General features: G+C 33.3%; 2 protein-coding genes and 1 long non-coding RNA gene across 12 annotated transcripts in view; all 3 read right to left on the reverse strand.

Annotated features, from left to right (window-relative positions):
• The window catches only part of si:dkey-100n23.3, a 30154-nt gene extending 25260 nt beyond the window's left edge, over window positions 1–4894 (reverse strand). For 2 of the 6 annotated variants that reach the window (XM_073912817.1, XM_021478984.3), the window contains exon 1: window positions 83–283. The gene's annotated coding sequence lies outside the window, so the exon portion shown is untranslated. Of the gene's footprint in view, window positions 1–82; window positions 3105–4301; window positions 4395–4768 lie in introns of those variants that run through there. The other 4 variants (XM_005167770.6, XM_005167771.6, XM_068223648.2 and 1 more) reach the window with 4 other exon arrangements.
• On the reverse strand, window positions 2541–4958 carry si:dkey-100n23.4. The gene is made up of 3 exons (NR_186846.1): window positions 4769–4958; window positions 4302–4394; window positions 2541–3104 (listed from the first exon to the last, which is right to left on the reverse strand). It is a non-coding gene; the product is annotated as a si:dkey-100n23.4 (long non-coding RNA).
• A 330-nt stretch (window positions 4959–5288) lies between these two features.
• Window positions 5289–16386, reverse strand: si:dkey-100n23.5. Of its 5 annotated transcripts, none has more exons than XM_073912295.1 (13): window positions 16227–16386; window positions 15381–15433; window positions 15251–15305; window positions 14587–14643; window positions 14438–14498; window positions 12384–12471; window positions 11993–12082; window positions 11868–11906; window positions 9501–9579; window positions 9044–9091; window positions 8871–8953; window positions 6193–6334; window positions 5289–6059 (listed from the first exon to the last, which is right to left on the reverse strand). In XM_073912295.1, the coding sequence occupies exons 1-13, from the start codon at window positions 16302–16304 to the stop codon at window positions 5883–5885; spliced, it is 1050 nt and encodes a 349-aa protein (XP_073768396.1). In that variant the 5' UTR covers window positions 16305–16386; the 3' UTR covers window positions 5289–5882. The 5 variants fall into 5 exon arrangements, 4 of the variants coding, with proteins under 4 accessions (XP_073768396.1, NP_001410419.1, XP_073768399.1 ...); NM_001423490.1 differs by lacking the exon at window positions 16227–16386 and adding an exon at window positions 15825–16062 and having other exon boundaries at window positions 15381–15706; XM_073912298.1 differs by lacking the exon at window positions 16227–16386 and adding an exon at window positions 15763–15867 and having other exon boundaries at window positions 15381–15417.
• Between the last annotated feature and the right edge of the window lie 3706 nt (window positions 16387–20092).

Consider the following 20092-nt stretch of genomic DNA (forward strand, 5'->3'; position numbering starts at 1 on the left):
AGATGACTATAATATCAACTGATAACCAGACAACTGCACTTGTTTACAGATATCATCAGCGTAGAGAGCAATATTTACACACATGCACAATAAAAGTGAACGTAACTCAGCTATAGCTAAATGCAATGGCTTTTTACACGTTCATCTGGCTCCAGTTATTCCATAGCACACCTACATTTTTAACTCCCAGAGTTAGTTTAATCTGTAGAACATGGTATATGAGGAGATTCAGCTGATGAACTGAAAAACAAGCACATGAATATTGGGATTATACTTCTCGGTTAAAAACTTCCGCCACTGACAGGAAGTCGGGTGCTCTTCTTCTTTAGAAAAATCACAAATGTATTTGGCGCCATCTAGTGATACGGACAACATGTTTTAGTTCGATATTTAGTGTGAGCTCGTTTTTTCCTCGAAATTAACGTTAAATGCTATGTATGATGATGATGATGCCCTTGTATTAACACCGCACTAACATGTCTTTGATTAATTTAATAATATACAGGGTTGTCCCTTTGAAAATGCTTTCTCTCAGTAAAAACTTTCCTTTACGTTACATGTGTAGGAGAACGGCCGTGGGGATTTGGTCCCATAGAGGCATGAAATAAGGCACTGACACAAACTCACAGTCAGCAATTCAATTCACCCTGAAGGTTTTCAGTGGGGCTCAGGTCTGGTTTGGACTATATTCTGCTTTTACATTTTACACCAGAGTCAGTAGAGCATTTGTTAGTGCACACAGGGGTGGACTTAACCAATAAGCAAGGTAAGCAGTCACTTAAAGCCCCTGTGAATTAGTGGGCCTCGACCAATGCCAAGAAGCCTATATTAATCATAAAGCTTTCTTATGAATTTACCATTATATGTTTTAAATCTGTCCAGTGTGTGAACTATACATTGGCGATAGGGGGTCAACTTTTTTTTCGTAGAAGTTTGGTAAGACATGCTTCAGTGAGTCAAATTTATGAATGTATTTAAATTACATCTAATTTATTTCAAAAATTATAGATTTTCAGTGTTTTGAGGGATATTTAGTGACTATTGTTTTAGGCTACATGCAGATATAAACACCTATTTTACAAGAAATGTGTTTTGTGAATACTTAAGATGTCTATGGGTGCTCTTGAACTGCCAGTTTTAAGACTGTTCATTCATTCATTTTCTTGTCGGCTAAGTCCCTTTATTAATAACTAACTATAACCATTAAGATTTTATGTTATTACATGTTTTTAAAACCTGGGGCCCCATGAATAGTGGAATTTTACCTAATTTTAATTTAATTTTACATTAAGAAAATAAAGGTTCCACTCAAAATGTATTTTTAACAAGCAGTTTAATTACAAAAGAAACAAAAAACAAACAAAAACATTTATCTACAGAAAAATAAAATCGATTGAGAAAGAGAGGGTTAAGAGTTTTAATGCTATAGGGCCCCATACCTGAAATTGCTTAGGGCCCCCAAATCACTAAGTCCACCCCAGAATACACAAGGGTATTAAGCAGAAAATAGCAGTTCTGATATATAACAAGATACAACCCCTGTCAAAAATTAACCATGCTTTTATTATAGTAAAAGCGTAGTAGCTACATGGGAAAGCAAATATAAAGGTATCACTGGCTTTGTATTTGCTTTCTCATACTTTTTTTAGATAAATGGACAAGCTTTTGAGCAATTTATAACTACAAACTAAATGTTTTATTGACAATTTGTTTAAAGCGCTATTAAAAGAACAAACAAAATCGTCATTGGTTTTTCTGCAAATGTTTGTCCTGCTATGCTGTGTGATCATCACCTGGACACAATCAGTATTTATCTAAACCCAGCTTCTTTTCTGAATCAGGTTTATTGGTGTAAAACACAAAATGGAGTACATGTAAACTCACCAGCCACTTTATTAGGTACACCTCCCTAGTTCTACATGATCTGAAAGCCCTCATCTTGACTGCTTTTCAGCTTGCGAGACACAGGAAGATATTTTATTGTTGACCGTTGTGATGATGTCATATGTATAAAACAAGTGTTTGTAACTGATCAGAGAAAAGGACTTTCTATAGCAGGGGTTCCAAACTTTTCAGCCCACGACCCCAATATAAAAACGGCACACATATACCAATATGCCCAAGTCTATTAATCATTTAATTTTGAAGAATGCCACTCAGAGACCATCCTCCATGTTCAGTTGTGGCCTCTATTTATTTTTATTGCATATGAGTGTCGTAAAGTCACCAGAAAGTTGGTGCCATCAAATCAATGTGCTGCATCTGACGCTATTGCTGTGTCTTTAATATAACCGCAGGGGTTGCAAAAAATAGTTGAAAGGCTGATTGCTTTTTATTTCCAAGATATTTTTTATGATTATTATAAGCATTTTATTATTATTAACTATTTTGTAAAAAGCCAAGCGACCCCCCCCCCCGGGTAGTCCCGACTCCCACTTTGGGAACCACTGTTCTATAGTAACCCTGTCAAAATATACTGGATTTTCTTTTGTAATGGTAACCTCATGTTGATGAGTTGTGTAATACAAAGACAAAGTAGATTAAAGTAGAACCAAAGTTTCACCTTTTTATTTTTGCCATAACAAACATGATCTTATAAATAATGTCAGATTTAACAATTGGTTTTTACTCATTGTACAATCAGTTAGTTGATGAGTATAAACACAAAAGCTGCAGATAAACATCAGATCTGAACCGCCCCTGAGGCAGAGGTTGATGACCAGACCTTCACAAACTACAGCTAATGGAAAAAAGATGAAAAAAGAATAAAGTAATAAGAGTCGGCACATAAAAAATAAAAGGTCACGCAGAGAAAATCTGGTCTGTTGTCATATAATTGTTACTGCAGAATCTCTGAGACAAAACAAACTTAGATGGTCTTGTTGGAGCACCAGCATCTAAAACACAATATATGCTATTGTCTAGTGATGCTGTTTATTTAGTGGGGAGGCCACTATTGTGCTCAGATTTGTTTCTGCGTGACCTTTAACTTCATGAACCACATTTCTGTACAGCTGTCTCTGTCGGAGCAGATGACCCAGCAGCACCTTCAGGCTCTGGAGCTTCCATTAATGCAGCAGCTGATGCATTGCGCTCCTTCTTACCTGGAAACACAAGTCAGGCTTTAGTTTAAAACATGCTATGTGTACATTGTGAAATGAACATTCATGAACTCTGGTGTACTTTGTCTCATTCAGATAGGAGTATTGAGTGACTAAACCCTGATACTTTCATTCTACTGCTTTTCATAATGCTGAAATATGGAAACATTATTAAGCATGACATTCTTTTTTTGCCCTCCAAGTATGTAAACACATCCATCCACCATCCTCCCTGGCATCATCAAAAGCTTCTATGTGCAAACAGATTTTTTTTCTTATGATTTATACTACAATTCAGGTGTTCACACTTGGCTGATTATTTATAATAAGCTTGTTTGGCATGCTGTCCCAGGAGAGAGCCCTGAGCTCAACGGATCCTCGAGCACAGGGCTCTCTCCCGTTCGCAGGGCGGGAGGGGAGTTTGAGCTCAGGTAGACCTCAAAAACTCCGCACTGCTGATGTGACTAAAGGTGAACTGCTTTAAGAAGGAAATTTACTGACGCTGGGACCTAGACTATGGTGCCCATTCGGTTTATTAAGTTAACGTATGACGCATTTTTGTAGACGGTGGGAGGAAACACAAGGGAAACCCATGTGGACACGGAAAGAACATGCAAACTCCGCACAGAAGCATCACCCAGCCCGACGAAGACCAGTGCCAGTGGTGTTCTAGCTGTGGGGCAATAGTGCTAACTACTGGGCCGCCTTGCCGCCAAATCTAAGTAAATGGGGAAGAAGTGGAGGAAGGGGAGTTTCTTGTAGTTAAAGATGGTTGTGGAATGAAGACTGTGGTTATTTATAGAGCCTTAGGGGTAATCTGATAGGAAGATCATGTATTAGCTATTGCGGGACCGGCTGTGGTCAATCATAAGCATGTGATCCTCCTAAAAAAAGTTTATATATAAACATCAATAAATTTACAATTTTAATGTATGTTTCTGTTCTTTTACTGTAAATTGATAGTTACTATTAAAAATTTATAACTACTAAATAATTAGATTTTACTTTGTATTTTTATAATGTAATATATTTAAAGTGTGATGACGTACTCCAAACTGACTTTGACAAGTATCTACTTATTTATAGTAAATATTTTGGGCAACAATCTGGTTCTACAGTATGCCCTTAAAACAGTGCAAAACGTACATAACAATAATGGTAATCCAATGTATGGTTTGTCTGAATGTGAACAAAACTCACCTTTAGCCAGACTACATGGTGTGAGCACAGGCTCTTCTTTCTGCTCCCCCTCTTTTAGGGCAGAGCTGATCTTGCGCACCACATAGATACTGGCTGTAGAAGAAACATTACAGTGCTATTAAGTAATGTTAAGTCAACACATTGATAAGCTATACAAAACACAAATAACACCTCATTGTATCGTCTCTGCAGCTGTATTTTACTTTATACGAAAGCTTTCATGATGGTTTCAGATCATGCTATACTTTCGAAATGTAAAAGTATCGAAGCGTAAGCTGGTAGAAATACACATAAATGATATAGCGCTGTACCTGTAATGCAACATTTACAACAAAAAAGAAATGTTTACCATACTAAAACTTAACATTTGTACAGTAACGTTATATGCTTCGTAAACAGGAAGTAAATCTTTTGAATCTTTTGTTGTTTTCCTGGTAAAGATTTACAACAAAACAAAGAAGACTTACCTTTTATCAAAAGTCATACCATGGTGAAGAGAAAGTACAATTTTTACTGTATCCGTTACTTTCTCAGCAGTTTTTCTTGAAACGCGTTCAGGGGTTGTTGCTGTTGCGGAAGCGCCCTGCCTCTTCAAGTATATGCGTGCCCAGCGGCTGTTATGAAAATCTGTTACGTATCGTCATTGTTGCGTTTCTCATCATTACAACGCACTTCTCACGGATTGGTTGATCGTCAGTTATGATGAGCTGTTGACCAATCGGCATTAAACGTGCCAGCTGACACGACGACATAACAAAGCTAATCAGGAAAGGACATCAACGTGATATACTTTACTTTTTGTACTAGTTTCACTCAGTTGAACACTTTATCAGTTGAATACTCTTTCGTAAATACATGGTTTGTATAAAATAAAACTAAAGAAGTATAAAACATTCTCTCCTGACAAATTATTCACACATCTGTCCACTCGGTGTCAGCATTGCATACAGCGGTTTCGTAATTCTAATTTACACAACACAGACAATGTAAGTTTATGTCACTGGTTTATTTCGAGAAGCTTTCACAACCCTTTTGTAAAGCAGTTCTTACTCAGGCTTTCTCGTAAATCATCCTGATTTAACATCTAAGAGGATTATATCTAATTTACTTAATGTTAATTAGCTGATTAACTGAAGTCAATACCTCATTCTATTATACAACATGACACAAACACAGTATAAATGTTAATAGATTTATATATAAACTTTGTTGCAAACAATACAAAAATATAGCATACATTTTCATAAATATGATAATAAAACATGCTCATTGTTCTCAAAGCATATCCTAAGTCTGAGATATTCAGCTGAATGAAATAGAAAAAGCAGTCTTTGATTCGATTTTATACACAACGGAACACGTTAAGGCAGTAAACAGCTTAAATTGCTTTGCCTCATTAATACAGTACAAATGCTATGATGCTACCCGTCATTAAAGGCAAAAAAAGTCTTTTTAATCAACAACTTTTTTCTGTTTTCCAACTATAGTAAAAAGTGTCAATACAAAAGCTTGATAAACAAACACTGAATGAAATTCTTCAAAGGTGGAGTGTGTGAAAATATGCACAAATAAGCCACTTCTCTAAACATTCTCCCATGATGCCCTGTCTTTTAAGGCCATATCCGGACTGTAGAAGAGGACATTGCCGTCTTCCTCGTCTGAATCGGAGTTCGCATCGAGCTCATGTGTGTATCTTACATTTACAGCATGGTACTCTTCAATCCTTGTGCTGTCACACAACCGAGACTGAATCGCCATCTGAGCAAATAAACATGTTACATGAACAACAGATTAAAATCAGGTAGTGCAGATGTTCTGATAGCCCAGTAACCATGATATGTAAGGTGAGCAATCACAGCCATTGGTTAAAAGTAGTAAAAGTGAGCCCTACCTTTATTCCTGTTACACTCATTTGACTCCAGGTGTCTTTACCGAAGACGAGAGCATTCGCAAGCCCATGCAACGGTGCACTAAGCACATGCAGTAACGTCAGAGAAAACACTGGATCCTTTGGGTAAGCAGCATTATGAAGTCTGCAGAAATATACATACAGATTAGGGTCGCACAATGTACAGAACAATATTTGTTATCATATTGCATCTGTTGCCTTGCTTCATTTATGTATGCCCCTCTTCTTAAAATATCCAACAAATCACTATTCATTACTACTGATTGGTCTAAGGATATCAGTGGAGATATAAAATTTTCTCTTCTGACTAAATCATCAAATGATACATTGGAAACTATTGTATAGACTCTAGTTATCCCTTTTAAAATGATTTTATAAGCCTTTATCATCTTCCCCAGATTGTAGTTTATGTTTACAGAGGGCAGTTGGCACTTATTTTCGTTATTATTGGTACTGTCCTGCACTTAATTCTTTTTGGTCTCAGCTGGCTCATAATATTTTATTTTTGTTAGGAAAAGATGTAGAACTCACTCCAGTATGATTTTTCCTAAATGATTTTTCTAACATGTCACTCTCAATGGAACAAAATAACTTAGTCCTAGCTGCATTCACAGCTGCTAAGAAAATGTCGGTCTGCTGCTGGATCCCTCTACATAACATAAGTGGACATCTATGGGGCCTATCTTTGCAGGACATTAATTGTATGGAACTTTCAACAGCGCATACATGGAGCTCAGTCAAAAAATTTTAAGTCCTGGATTATAGCTTTTGATACTGTCAAATCTTTTGCTTCTACCTTCTAATGTACAGCTTTTCTGTTTATATGTACTTTATGAATTCCATGATGTGATAGTTATTTATTTGTACTTTTTTTAAAGTTTACTCCTTATTTGGTTTAACATTATTCTTGTTGCTGTTTTTTACAGCGATCTTTTAACTTCTAATATTATAGAATAAGTCTACCTAGGTGGGGGATGGGGATTCGGGGTTGTTTTACAATATAGTCATATGCTGTATCCTTTATATATTAAACAAAAACTGAAATATTAAAAACAATTGTTCACAAAAAGTGTCGTTATCATGATAATAGTATACGCAATATTCTTATCCAAAGAAAAAAAAAGGTTTTTTTTGTGTGTTGTTTTTAGAGATGCACTGAAATGAAAATTAATTTAAAATACCCAGTAGGTGCTGTTCAGCTATTGGCTAGAAGGTGAACCTAGATTTAAAAACATATACTAAATATTGGAGTAAAGATAAGAGAGAAATATAACAACCGTCAATAAGAGTCGGAATATCTGCTCAGATTTGTATTTAGTTTAAGATGATCATTACCTAAATAAATATTTTTTAAAAAGCTAACAAAAATTGTTTTTCTACACACACACACACACACACACACACACACACACACACACACACACACACACACACACACACACACACACACACACACACACACACACACACACACACACACACACACACACACACACACACACACACACACACACACACAAAGTCAGAATTATTAGCCCCCTGAATTTTTAGCCCCCTGTTTATTTTTTCCCCAATTTCTGCTTAAATGAGAGAAGATTTTTTTTTCAACACATTTCTAAACATAATAGTTTTAAGTGCCATGATGACAGTAAATAATATTTGACTAGATGTTTTTCAAGACACTTAACTTAGGGTAAATTCAAGGCTTAACTAGGTTAATTAGGTTAACTAGGCACGTTAGGGTAATTATTGTATAACGATGATTTGTTCTGTAGACTATCGAAAAACAATAGCTTAAAGGGGCTAATAATTTTGTCCTTAAAATGGTTTTTTTAAAAAAAATGTAAAACTGATTTTATTCTAGACGGAAAAAAACAAATACTTTCTCCAAAAGAAAAATATTATCAGACATGCTGTGAAAATTTCCTTGCTCTGTAATATATTTAAAAGAAAAAAAAATAAAGGGGGCTAATAACTTTGACTTCAACTGTATATAATAAAATGCATTTATTTTAACAATAATTGTTGCATTAATCATCATCATTATAATAATTTTCTTTTAGAGAGCAATTTTATTTTAAAGGGCCACTAATTTAGTTATGCCAGTATAAAAATGAATATAATTTATTATTACTTTTTCCTTACTTTTTAAAGTGTCTGCATACTGTGACTTGCAGTATATGAATCACCAAAGACTAGTTATAGCTAAAAATCTTCTTCAATATTCAGCTGAAGTAAAAAGAAAGTCTTCTACATCTTGAATGAAGTAAATTAAATGGTCATTTCCACAGTGATTAATCATTTATAAGTGTTGTAGATTGCCTTCTCTATTGTGATGTTTATTTGATTGAAACTACTTTTTGAACAAGGAACAAAACTGAAGAAAAAGAGTTTATTTTTGGCATTTGGGAATTGACTTAATGAATGTTTGCCTTTATTGTGATCAAATCTGAGATCTGTGAAAGGTTGTCTAACCCTTACATCACTAAACAGGTCATTATAGTAAAGAATGTATCTGCAAGTAAGATAACTTGACAAGATATTATGAAGACACACAAATAAAAAAATATATATATACAAGATAATGATCCACACATAAATATATATTAATGACTGAACACATTAATCATGATTTTATGGAATAGTATAAAAACAATTACCGATTTATAAGAGGGAAGATAGAGACAAGCAGATAGACAGAGGGATACCACTTCAGCGGTCTGGTCTCTTCAGCTAAGGAGATCTGCAGAAAGCAGAAAAGATACATCACTGACGTCTCAGCCAGTAAGTGACATCATTTACTGTATATATGCACAAACACACACACTCTTACCTTCCTTCTCTCCCTTTCCGGATTAAAGGTGCCCAACCACGAACGCATCTGAAAAACAAACATTCATTTATGCTTCTGATGCACAGATCGTAATGTGTCATAAGCAGAGCATTACTGATCCTGTACAAATTTAATCAGTGATTATTTTAATGTGTACATATGAAAACTTCACTGTAACAGCTGTACACTAATGTCTGCACGTACGTTGCATTTACAATCAGATTTATTGCGTCAGAATGTGTGTCAGAATCTGCCAGTCGTGCAAAATGTTCTGGAATGTGGAATGGCAGTCTGAGCCTCACTGAGGCACGTCAGAGAGCAGGAAAGAGATAAACAAAACCTTAACATCATAGTGCTTAGTTTAACATCAACTTAACTAAATATTAAAGGGAGACTTTGAGTTGTCAATGCCATGCTGAGAAATGTAGGGATTGTGGGAAAGTTTTTAACCACTCACCCTCTCGTTGGCCACGCAGATGATTCGAGCATAACAGCAGATCATGACGATAATCAGGCTGAATAATGGGATGTACCATCTGCAAACACACAATACATTACACCTCAAAGACGACAGTACAAACACAGAAGCCTCAAACAGTCTTTTTTAATTGTATATTTTTGCATAAAGATGTGAATAACATTTATTTTGAAAAAAGCACGAAATAAAAAGCTAGATTTTTGCATGCAGACCAACTTCCTTATTTGTAGTAATCTCTTATTCAAAGCACCAAATTCAACTGGAAGAATGTGATGATTTACATTTAATTGCATAAATCTGTGCACTTAATAGTGTGCTTGTGCTATGCATCTTTTAAAAATTAATTACATAATACAAAATAATATATGTGTGTGTTCTTTCATTTGTCCAAAGTTTAAAATAAATATTAAACTTCAGGATTTTAAATAAGCTGACACTGACTTATCCTAGATATTCCCCCATTTCCACAGATTTATTTAAATAAACTGTTGTCATACTGATGATCACATGCATGTCTTCTATGGATGATTAGTATTTTTAACAATTTCTTTCTAATGTTTTATATAGAATAATCACTTGATACAGGTTTCTTTACGACAAGTTTAAGACTTTTTAAGACCATTATGAATGAAATTTTAGACTTATACAGGCTAAACATTAAGGATTTATACAGGGCTAAACATTAAGGACTTTTTCTAATGGCCCAAATACTTGGGTAAATAGCTTTGTATTAATGGAAGATCATGTATAGGGATGTGTTGCTTTGGTTTTCTTTCCCTGCTTAAGGAATTTAATTAGGAGAATTTGCTGTAAAGATGTCTAATAGCTCTTGTGAATTGTGTATCTCTTTGCAACAAAAACTAATTTATATTTTTTAAGTTTTGAGATGGATTATTGGTTATTGGGTAACTTTACTTAGACAGAGGAAAATTAAGACCTGTTTAACATGATTTAAGATCTACAACAAAATTTTAAGTGCATTTAAGACTTTTTAAGCCTAAAATATAGTTTTGAAATGTAATAGATTTTAAGATCTCACGAACACACTGTAATAACAAAGACTATTGAATATACAAGAAATGTCACATGTATCGTTTTGAATGGGGAAAAAGTGTAACGGTCATAATGGAATATGGCGAATAAAGCCCGCCTTCAAGTATAGGAGCCAATCATCGATCGCTATATGGCCAATGTTTCCCGCCTTCTAGTACAGGAGCCAAGCATCGATCGACATAGGCCGACAATACTCTGCGAGAGGGGCTCAGACCACACATGTGTTTCTGCATATTATGTGTGATTCAGACATTTAGAAATGTAACTAATTAGACAGTTGTTAATTTTATTGGTAATTCCTAATATGAAATTCAAACATAAGCTTGGCAAGCAGTTTTGGAGAATTTGACGTTTCCTTATTCAAACAGTATGTCCGAGCATCCTGCCCGAGAGGTGTTTCAAAGATGGCCGCCAAGTGAAATGACTTAAAGGGACTTTGGTAATAATTAAAACAACCTCTGCCCCCTTTTTTCTATTTTATCTTCTTCCTTTTTTTTTTTTTTTTTTGCATTGTTTTTGTTGTTATTGTTGTTGTTATTTTTTAATGAAAACTAAGACATAAATATGATTGTCATATTTTGTTACTTCTCAAAAAGTGTGTTTTGTAATATATAATTTTTTTTATTTAGATAGGTTTAAAAAAAAAAAACACCAGAAACCATAGAAACTAAAAATAAAAGTTAATTTAGACATTACAGCATTATCATTTACAATAAGAAAAATATATATTTATATTTTGATTTGTTGAATATAACATTAAAAAGTTTGAAGTGTTTTCAAAAATGCTACTTTTAACTTTTAAAAAGTGTTATTAATGACATTAAAGGCAATCTAAAGTTTAATGCAAATACTAAAAATGAGCAATTCAACATTTATTATCAATAAATACTGATAAATTTAATATTAGCCAATAACATAGTATATAGTAGATATCCAAACAGGTATCTTTTTTTTATTATAATCTAGTCCAACAATTTTCATGCATTTTAGGTTTCAAGATATAATGCGAATGTCACCATATAATGTGGCCAATGTGATCGATCATTAACACAGGAATTAATACCCATAAATGGATGTAATTAGAGCATGTACAATAACGTGCATGCGCAGCAACAAGTCAGAATGAGAACGGAAATTCTTGAGATTCAAATGGCATGAGCAACGTGAGCCTCTGAAATATGATGCGGCTCATAGCATAGTTTCATCACACTACCAGAGAATCAGTCTAAGAACAAAATACTGTACATTTCCACACACACACACACACATGCTGAACATTACAACCCTACTTACATGCCAAATCTCCACCCAACATGATCATCTGTGATCCAACTGCAGGCCAAGAATGAGACAAAAAGCACTGATGAAAATTTTTGTAACAGAACTGCAATAACAATAAATAGTTAATGCTGATTTACCACCAGGCTCCTGCAGGACCGTAGTATCCAGCCATCAGGGGGATGGTGGACATGATCACAGGAACACCCCATGCCACCACATGATACCGTCTGAAAAACACATGTAGATGTGAAGAACACATGTAGATGTGAAGAACACTGAGAAGCTGTATGTGTAATAAATGTGTGTACTGGTTTTGGTGGTTTGTAAGGACATGTCTTGTGTCCTTGCAGTTCAAAATAGTTTAAAAGCATACCTAATGGAATCTTCCACATACTAATTTGTAAGGGTTGGGTTTAGGGTAGGGAAAAGGCCATATAATATGCATTTTTTTACAGTATAAAATACATTACCTTAACAAAGAGTCCTCATAAACCACCAAAACCAGCGTGTGTAAGTGTATTGACTTACATTCTATAATGTTCTGTCCTGATTTCTCTTACTAGGTTCAGGTAGAGATTGAAAGTAATAAGACAAACCCAAACCAGTGCAGTCCAGTCTGAAACAAACAGACACAGTTTCAATTTACTCAAACTTCTATGTTAATCTGCTTTGACACAATCTACATTGTAAAAGCACTATAGAAATAAAGATGAATTTAACTAAAAATGCTAAACAGTAATAAATTATAATTATTATAGTAGTTGCTAGTGTGTTTTGTATGTTTACACTGAACAATCCTAAACCCTGGGTTAACATTTATGTACAACCATGATTCTGAAAAAGCTGGGATATTTATTATACTGCAATTAAATCAAGAATATGCGATTTGTTAATTCCCTTTATCTCTGATTTAATTAACGAAAATACAAAAAAAAACAATCAATGATTTAACTGATCAAATAAATTGTATTTTGTGACTTTAACCCTTTTTGTTGGGTTAATAGTCAAATGTCATTGTTGGAAATCAATGTGGAAAAAAACGAAAGAGTAGTAAATTTGTCCAGAATGTATTGTTGAATTTTTAACAATTTTTTCAGAGTATTTTCCCAAAACCTTTCGAAATAGGATTTGTCACCAAAAATCATTCCATTTGCTAAAACGCAGAGAAAGTTATGGCCAAATTAAGACTCGAAATCACCCCAGAGTGGAAAAAAAATTCCCCAACAGCACACAAGGGTTAAATTAAATTTGATTTTGGAAGGTTGCAACACAGTCGAGACAGACGCACGTGTATTATGTGCCTACATAACCATGCTGATGTAGAACATGAGGAATGAGTCTTCATCTAATAACCACATACTTGCCTTGAAAGATTAATGGCAGTAAATATCTCTGTGCCATGCATAAATAAACAGTGGTGTGGTTTGCTCTGCTGTTCCCCATACTGATTTTTTTTTTTTGCAAACTGTTTTTGCATGCGCCGATTAACAAGTTCAGAATGGAAGTGCTGTTTATTTTCCAAAAGCAAGCTGAAATGTGGACTAATCCAAGCCCAGCACACATTCTTTTTTTGCCAATCTGAGATACCCAGAGAACCTGCTGGCATCACTGCACAGAACTGACGTACAGCTTTCTTCTCATATACTGAGATTTTTTTTGTGGACTTCACATATTGTAAATATTGAAAGAGAAACTGTTAAAAAAAATAAAGTTTGACCACTGTCTTGTGACTTTAGGAACAAAATAATGAGCCAGCTTTTTTTGCAATGCTCTTTTTATATGCAAACCTATTACCATTTAACCTGCTTATTTTGGACTGTCAAAGCTGATTCAAATCAAAAAACGGTTTATATTAACAAAATACATTTATGTTCGTCAGTGGAAACACTGGAACACTTTGTACATTTTTCAATGAAAAAAAAATGTTGAAGACAATTAACAAATCACATATTGTAGATTTCCCTGCATTTTACAAAATGTCACAACCTTTTCATAATAGACCCTTTTCACACTTCCAGGTTTCTCAGTAGCAGAAATCATCATAGTTGGGTAAACTTAGAGCGTAACTTTCTGCAGTCAATATGAAAATACAACAAATAATTGTTTTACTATCCTATTTGCTTAAATAATTAAAGAAATACTCCACGATGATTTTATCAAAACTTTCAGAAAAAAAATTGAGTGAGACTAAAGACAGCAACCAGAAGAGAGAATAACATCATATTTGCTGTCATGTCCCATAGACGATGTATTAGAAACCCCTCGCACAAGCGGTAATTCACTTTTTGTAATTCCAAGCAAAGATAATATAATACATACATAAATACATATAAATGTTCATACTTTTTTTTTTTTTTTTTTTTTATAAAAATATTAAAAACTTTAAAGGATTTAAGATGCTGAGGACTGTTTGACGCATCATAACAGTCTTGTGAAAAGGGTCTATTGGGCAGTATTTTATTGTATTCTTCTAGCTTCTAGCTTTTAAACCCCACGATAGAGTTAAAGATCTATTACTTTGCATTTACTGTACATGACGATACACAAATAAAAACGTATTTTTAATAAGTTGCCAAATTTACCAAAATACGTCAGCCACCAGGCTTGAAAATTACACAGCGATCCTTCTGGATGAGACTCTCCCTGCAGATGAGAAGAAAAAAAAATGCCCTGACTGAACTGATGCTATAGATAAGGGAAACATTTGTACAGACAAATCAGTGTAACTTACCATAACATAAGCAACACTGTCAAACAATGCAGCTACTGTCAGGTTGATCACCATTTTCTGAAAAACAAAGGAAAAGATCTTTTTTTTTTTAATAGTGAATTTATATGAACGAATGGTTAACCGACTAATTGTTAGATATCTACGGAATTATAAATTATGTAATCAGGAAATTAATTACATTCTAATGTTTGCTAGGAAGATTTGATTAATCTTTTGAAAGAAATATCTTATTGCTCACCAAAATGGCATTATTTGTATAATTAAAACACTAATATTTAAGTTTTATAATTACTTTATCTTTAACCTGCTACTTCAAGGCTGGATTTTCAGCTCAAAAGCTTTCTTTGGCATTCAAAACACAATTATAATTATTATCAATGATGAAACCTGTTATGATACTTCACATTAATCTGGGAACTTTGACATTTTTTGTATATTGTTTGATTTGTTTTAGGATATTTTAAACGGTTATAGAGAATATAACAATATTTACTTCAAAGTCTTTTTATTATTTTGATACATGACAGAACAGTATATGATAAGTAACATAAAAGTATTACTTATATCTTTAAAAAGTATAATATAATAAAAAAAAAAAAAAACTGACTGACCGCAAACATTGTAGGATCTTTAAAACTATTGAAATGAACAACACAAGCTTTACCTGAGCTAGAGAGTTGTTTCGGCGCAGCAGCCATATCAAACAGAGCATGAAGAAACTACAAAAAGGGAATTAAAGTTAGTTAGGGATGCTCAAAAGATACTTTAAAACAAAGAATAAACATACAACTCACCATGCCAGAATTGAAAATGTCCCTGTTGCTCTTTTCACTGTAAGAATCACATCCTGAGGATTAAAAAAAATCAACTTGAATCTAATGAAAACTAAATTCAAAGCAGCTTCACATAAAAGATTAATAGAAGTTTTATTTTCACATTCTCAGACTATCTCCTTAACAATTCAAGTTCAAAAAAATATTGTATGCAAATTCTAAAAAGGAAAATCATATAAGCAGCCAATTTATGTTAAATTACAACATTGCTGAGGGTAAATTAAAGTGTGCTAATCTTGCTTTGAAGTCACATGCAATTTCAGACCGAATATTCAAAGTAGCGTGGTAAACAATATAGACGCCGTTAAAATGAACAAATGTGCGAATAAAAAAACACCTTTACCTCTATAACGCACGTGTCTTAAAATCAATAAAGACAACAAAAAATAGCTTTTAATTTAATCAGATTTAGTAGCACCTTCATTTTAAATAAACTAGTTTCCCACGTATTTTTTTAACATTATAATGTTGTACTTTATATCATACTCAATTCTTTCTCAACCAATCACCAGACAGTAATGGGTGTTTTCCTGCTCCACACGCGTGTTGTGTAGCTCATCCCATTACAGATCAATAAATGATTCATTTCCTACTGAACAATCTTATAAACACGCCACAAAAAGTGTTTAAACCCTAAACCCAATTGAACTGATCATCTATTATGCCATGATATCTTGTTTTTATGTTTAATATTTAAACATATAAAGGTCAATATAATCACCCATGGAAAGTATGATGTCATGTTTTGGTTAGCATAAGGGCTAACAAATAAGAATTCCAGTAGTTTTCCAAAACGTTTATACTTACACATTGATATTCGTCTTTGAAGAAAGTACAGCGGGAGCTGCTTGTGTTGTTAGCCTGGACTGGATGCTCATCTCCCATAATTAATCTTTCTTTTTACTAACTTGTATTTTGATGTGAAGTGTACACATCATGATAGCAGCACAGCCACATTGACAACTACGGTGTAAGCAGAAGGACAAACGATACGAAACGCGATGACGTTTCCCTTCACAACAAGGTACTTTCAAAGACTAAAATTAAAACTTTCTAATACTTGCTGGGAAATTTTACTTTCACAAACAGAGGTTTTTTAAAAAGTCCAATCTTTGTTTTATTCTTATGTGAAAAAGAACATTTATTTAAATCACTTAGATTAATTGAAAATAAGAAATGTGATTCTTTTTTGAGCAAATATGATGAGATCTTTTATGCTGCTTAAATATTTATTTCTTTTTTTTATCACTTTATTTCTCTTTAACTTTTTTTAGATAAGCATTTTGTTTTGGTATTGCTTTATATCTTGTGTATCTAATTTGATTAGTGTAAAAGAACTGTTGTCTTTTACTGTATTCTAAGTTGTATTATACAGTTTCTTGAAATTAAAAATAAAAAAAGACTAAAATTGAAAACGTTTTAGGACTCTCCCTGACAAATATCTTTTAGTAAAGAAGGGTAAGGAGATTTTATTAAAATCTTTATTGTTAAAACCTTTATGGTATCAATATTGAATTGTAGGCCTTCTCCACAATCAGAAACTGCATTTTTTGGCATTATTAATACAAGGAAATAATCGAAAGACATTTGTCAGATTCTGTCAGAAAATGTCTGTTTCTCTGGGAAAAACTGTAAGTTCAGTTGGGCTGAGGACAAGGACAATGACAGGGTTTGTAAATTTGTAATGTGTTTCTAATAAAAAACAAAAATCTGAGAACCAAATGAATGACATATTCTTTACAGCAACAACTTACAGAAATCAGCCACTCACTCCATTTTAGACATTTTTGTGACTTTTTCTTCCCTGTATTTTTATTTCAGGGACAGATAATGTACGTTTCTGGTAGAATGCCCCATAATTTATATTACAGTTTTTCCTCAGTCGCTTTGGTACTTTTCTCAAATCACAATTTAAATTTGTGAAAAAGTAAAGGCATTTCTCTAAACAGCTCATACAAATAGCAAAACAGCATGGATTACCTGCAAAAGCCAGTCTCTTGCTCAAAATCCTTAGTTCATCTCTCAAAAATAAATGTATGTGTCAATGAATGTATCAGTGCTATCAGAATGACAAGTCCTGCAGTCACTGTGTATAAATAAGACAGTCAAATTACTTGGTAGTCATTTTGTCAAAATAACTCAGGATGGATGTTCTGTGGCAAATTGACTATTATTTTTATTTTTTTGTGTGTGCTGTTTTGTGTTTGTGCTGTAATTTTTTGCCAGATCTTGTCATTGTGACATAAAGGAAAACACAGCACTGCATAACACACACACAAAAACAAAAAACAAAAGTAAATATGTGATCATAGGACAATCTCCTTTCAGGTGCACCAATTGTACCAAAGCCACTAAAAAAGCTGTAATATGTTATTTATTTCTGCGTTTATTTTATATTTATTATTTATACTTATCTGTACATAACAATCTATAATATGTGTATTATTTATTTACTTTTCTCTTTTTTCGCTCGAATAAAATTGCTATTGCTTTATAATGTTTGCCATTCCCAAACCCTGGCTCTTTTGTTGACCAATGTTTCTCATTCTTCTAAGCAAGTGATGTTAATAATAATAATAATTTTTTTAAAGACTACAAAATAAACAGAAACTTTTGTACTGTCCAGTGTAGTATCACTATTTAGAAACAGATTGTATGAAATTATTATTATTATATATGGCTTCTGATTGTATTAAAAAATTAGCTTTCATATTATATTTTTCATAGATGTGTTTTTGTAGGACTACCCTAGCCTACAAATATTTCAATTTTAGGAAATTACAATAAATGAATAGAAGTTAATTTTATCTTAAAGTGCTTCTATTTAACAATAAATATCTATAGATTTTTTATAAATGTATGATTGCTTGTTATTATATTCTTGAAAACATGCTAATAAAACATTTAAAAAATGGTGTGAAAATATCTGAAAATTGTATTTCCTTGTACAGTATGTTATATGATGTCATGCGGTATGAAACGTTTAGAAGAATAAAGGTGGTGTTATTCATTCATCCAGCGAACATTGTGTGGCAGTTCACACCTTTTGTTCAAATGTTTGTTTAGGTTTAGATAAAAAGTACATTTTAGTATTTTGGAGACATTGAGGTGTAAATAAAAATGTTTAGATATAAATATTAAAAAAAATGACTATTAATTTTACAATTATATTTTAAATACAGCATGTGAATTTTGAGGATATATACTCAAGTAAAGTCATCTTTATTTAGAGCAGAGGTCTCAAAGTCAATTCCTGGAGGGCCGCAACTCTGCCCAGATTTGCTTTAACCCTATCAAACATAGCTGATCCAACTAATCGAGGTGTTCAAAAGAGTCATGAACACCTTCATTGATTTGATCAGCTGTGTTTGATCAGTGATGGTGCAAAACTGTGCAGAGCTGCAGCCCTCCGGGAATTGAGTTTGACACTGTTAAAGAAACTGTTAATATGGTTAGGATGCTATAGCAACACTGACATACAAAGAACTTGTTAAGCCCCTTTCTAGTATTTAGAGGTTCTTTTCTGTTTATTTAGTTGTAAGAAGATTAAAAACAACACTGACACCCATTGGATTTTCTAAAGATATTGTGGTTTGAAAACTTTCTCCCCCCAAATCCTTCTTATAAGGAAATATCCTGGGGTCCCTTAACCTTAAAAAACTCTTATTAGTAAACATATGTGACTCTGGACCATAAAAAATGCTCTTAAGTTGCCATTTTTTGAGAATAGACAAAAATACATTGTATGCCAAAAATCATTAAAATATTAAGTTAGAAAAAAGATCCATGAAGACATTTTGTAAATGTCCTTCTGTAACTATATCAAAACCTAATTTTTTTTACTAATGTGCATTGCTAAGAACTTAATTTGGACATTTTTTAAATGAGACTTCTTAATATTTACAGTACAATATTTAGATATTGAGCATCATGGTGGCGCAGTGGGTAGCACGATCGCCTCACAGCAAGAAGTTCGCTGGTTTGAGCCCCGACTGGGTTGGCATTTCTGTGTGGAGTTTGCATGTTTTCCCATTGTTCGCATGGGTTTATAAAGAGACTAAGCTGAAAATTAAATAAAATTAATATTTAGATAATCCGGATTTTGAAAATTGTGTTAAATCAAATAAATATTGATGTCCTAACAAACCATACATCAATGGGAAGCTTATTCAGCTTTCAGATAATAATCATCTCAATTTTGAAAAATGTACATGACTGGTTTTGTGATCTAGGGAAACATGAGGGTGAAGTAACCTACTGTATACATAATTTTATATGGTTTCATAACACCAAATCTGCTGTATAGGCTTAAACAATCAGTGATTTACTGCACTTATGGTCCTCCTAAGATAACAAGCCAGTGAACATTGTTTTAAGCAATTGTGATGTGTTAGAATGTGTGGACACATGGACAGGAAAAACTTACTGATACATACCCAATCAAAATATTAGTTATTACGAATACTAGTTTGTATTCTGATCTCTCTTAGCCTGGAACTGATTATTATTGTTATTCCACCAGTAGTGTCAGAAATGAATGTTATTTAAATTATGAACTTTTCTAGGGTGTAAGGAATGGAAACTATGTACACTATGTGTAAAGTGCATTTGTATATAGGGTGTGTGAGCATTGCTGAGCATAATGAATAATAAGCAATCACAAATGCAACAAA

Source organism: Danio rerio, chromosome 9 (genome assembly GCF_049306965.1).
Source record: "Danio rerio strain Tuebingen ecotype United States chromosome 9, GRCz12tu, whole genome shotgun sequence".
NCBI lineage: Eukaryota > Metazoa > Chordata > Actinopteri > Cypriniformes > Danionidae > Danio > Danio rerio.